A 968-nucleotide genomic window follows, 5' to 3' on the forward strand; every position below is an offset into this window, starting at 1 on the left:
CCACCCGGGCCCGCCCTGGCTGCCGGGGCCTCCCCAGCCTCATGCGCCCTCTTGTCCAGGTGGCTCTGGCCTGGCTCCTGTGGGGAGGGTGCAGGGCCATAGGTGGGTGGTCGCAGCCCCACGGGCCGCTGTGGGGGCGAGCCTGCGGGCATCCCAGGGCGGCTCGGGCCGGTGCGGGGCTGGGGCCGCGGCCTCGCGCTCAGCCTTCAGGCCATGCCCGTCTGCAGCCCGGAGGTGGGGAGCTGCAGCCCCGCGGCCCAGAGGGGTGTCTGTGGGGCGGGGCAGCAGCAGGCTGAACGAAACTGGCGTGGGGTGCAGAGCTGGGGACTCCAGAGCTCGGGAAAGTGGGGTTGTGAGGGTGCAGCGGCATGGAGCCCCCACCCCGTGCCGGAAGACGACGGAGGCCACGTAGGGGCCTGTTGAGCCAGAAGAGGGAAGACTGGAGCAGGGTGGGGAGCTGCCAGGGAGAAGGGTGGGCCGGGCAGGCTGGCCCCGGGCGTCGGCTCTGGGATCCCCACTGGGCCGAGGCCAAGAGTGGACTCGGTCGGCCTAGGTGGGGGTGCAGGTGCCCGCGGCCAGCTTTCAGGCCAGGCCTCACACCTCCTACCCATGGGCTGGGCCGGGGCTGCCCAGGCTGGTATGGGGGGGACACTTGGGGAGCAGTGGACAGTACCTGGACGGCGCTGAGCAGCATATCCGAGGGGCTGGCCAGGGCAGCCAGCAGGGCTGTGGTGGTGGTACCGATGTTGGACCCCAGTAAGAGGGGGTATGCCCGATCCAGGCTGATCACCCCCACACCTGGGAGAGCTGAGAGTCACAGGGGGCCCTGTGCGCCCCCCTCCCCCCCACACTGCCTGTCTGCTCACCCATGAGCGGCACGATGGCTGCGGTGAAGACGCTGCTGCTCTGCAGCACGAAGGTGAGGCCAGCACCCACCAGGATGGCCAGGTAGCCGCCGAGCCAGCAGA

General features: G+C 71.1%; 1 protein-coding gene across 1 annotated transcript in view; it reads right to left on the minus strand.

The window, feature by feature from the left end:
- The window catches only part of SLC34A3 (solute carrier family 34 (type II sodium/phosphate cotransporter), member 3), a gene marked incomplete at its 5' end in the record, with an annotated part of 4939 nt that overhangs the window by 1139 nt on the left and 2832 nt on the right, over positions 1-968 (minus strand). Inside the window, 2 exons of the mRNA XM_012721153.1 lie at positions 674-798; positions 867-964. Coding sequence (XP_012576607.1) covers positions 674-798; positions 867-964 — 223 coding nt within the window. The remainder of the gene's footprint in view (positions 1-673; positions 799-866; positions 965-968) is intronic.

The sequence above is a fragment of the Condylura cristata genome, unplaced genomic scaffold, assembly GCF_000260355.1.
Source record: "Condylura cristata isolate star-nosed mole 26May11 unplaced genomic scaffold, ConCri1.0 scaffold00006, whole genome shotgun sequence".
Classification (NCBI taxonomy): Eukaryota; Metazoa; Chordata; class Mammalia; order Eulipotyphla; family Talpidae; genus Condylura; species Condylura cristata.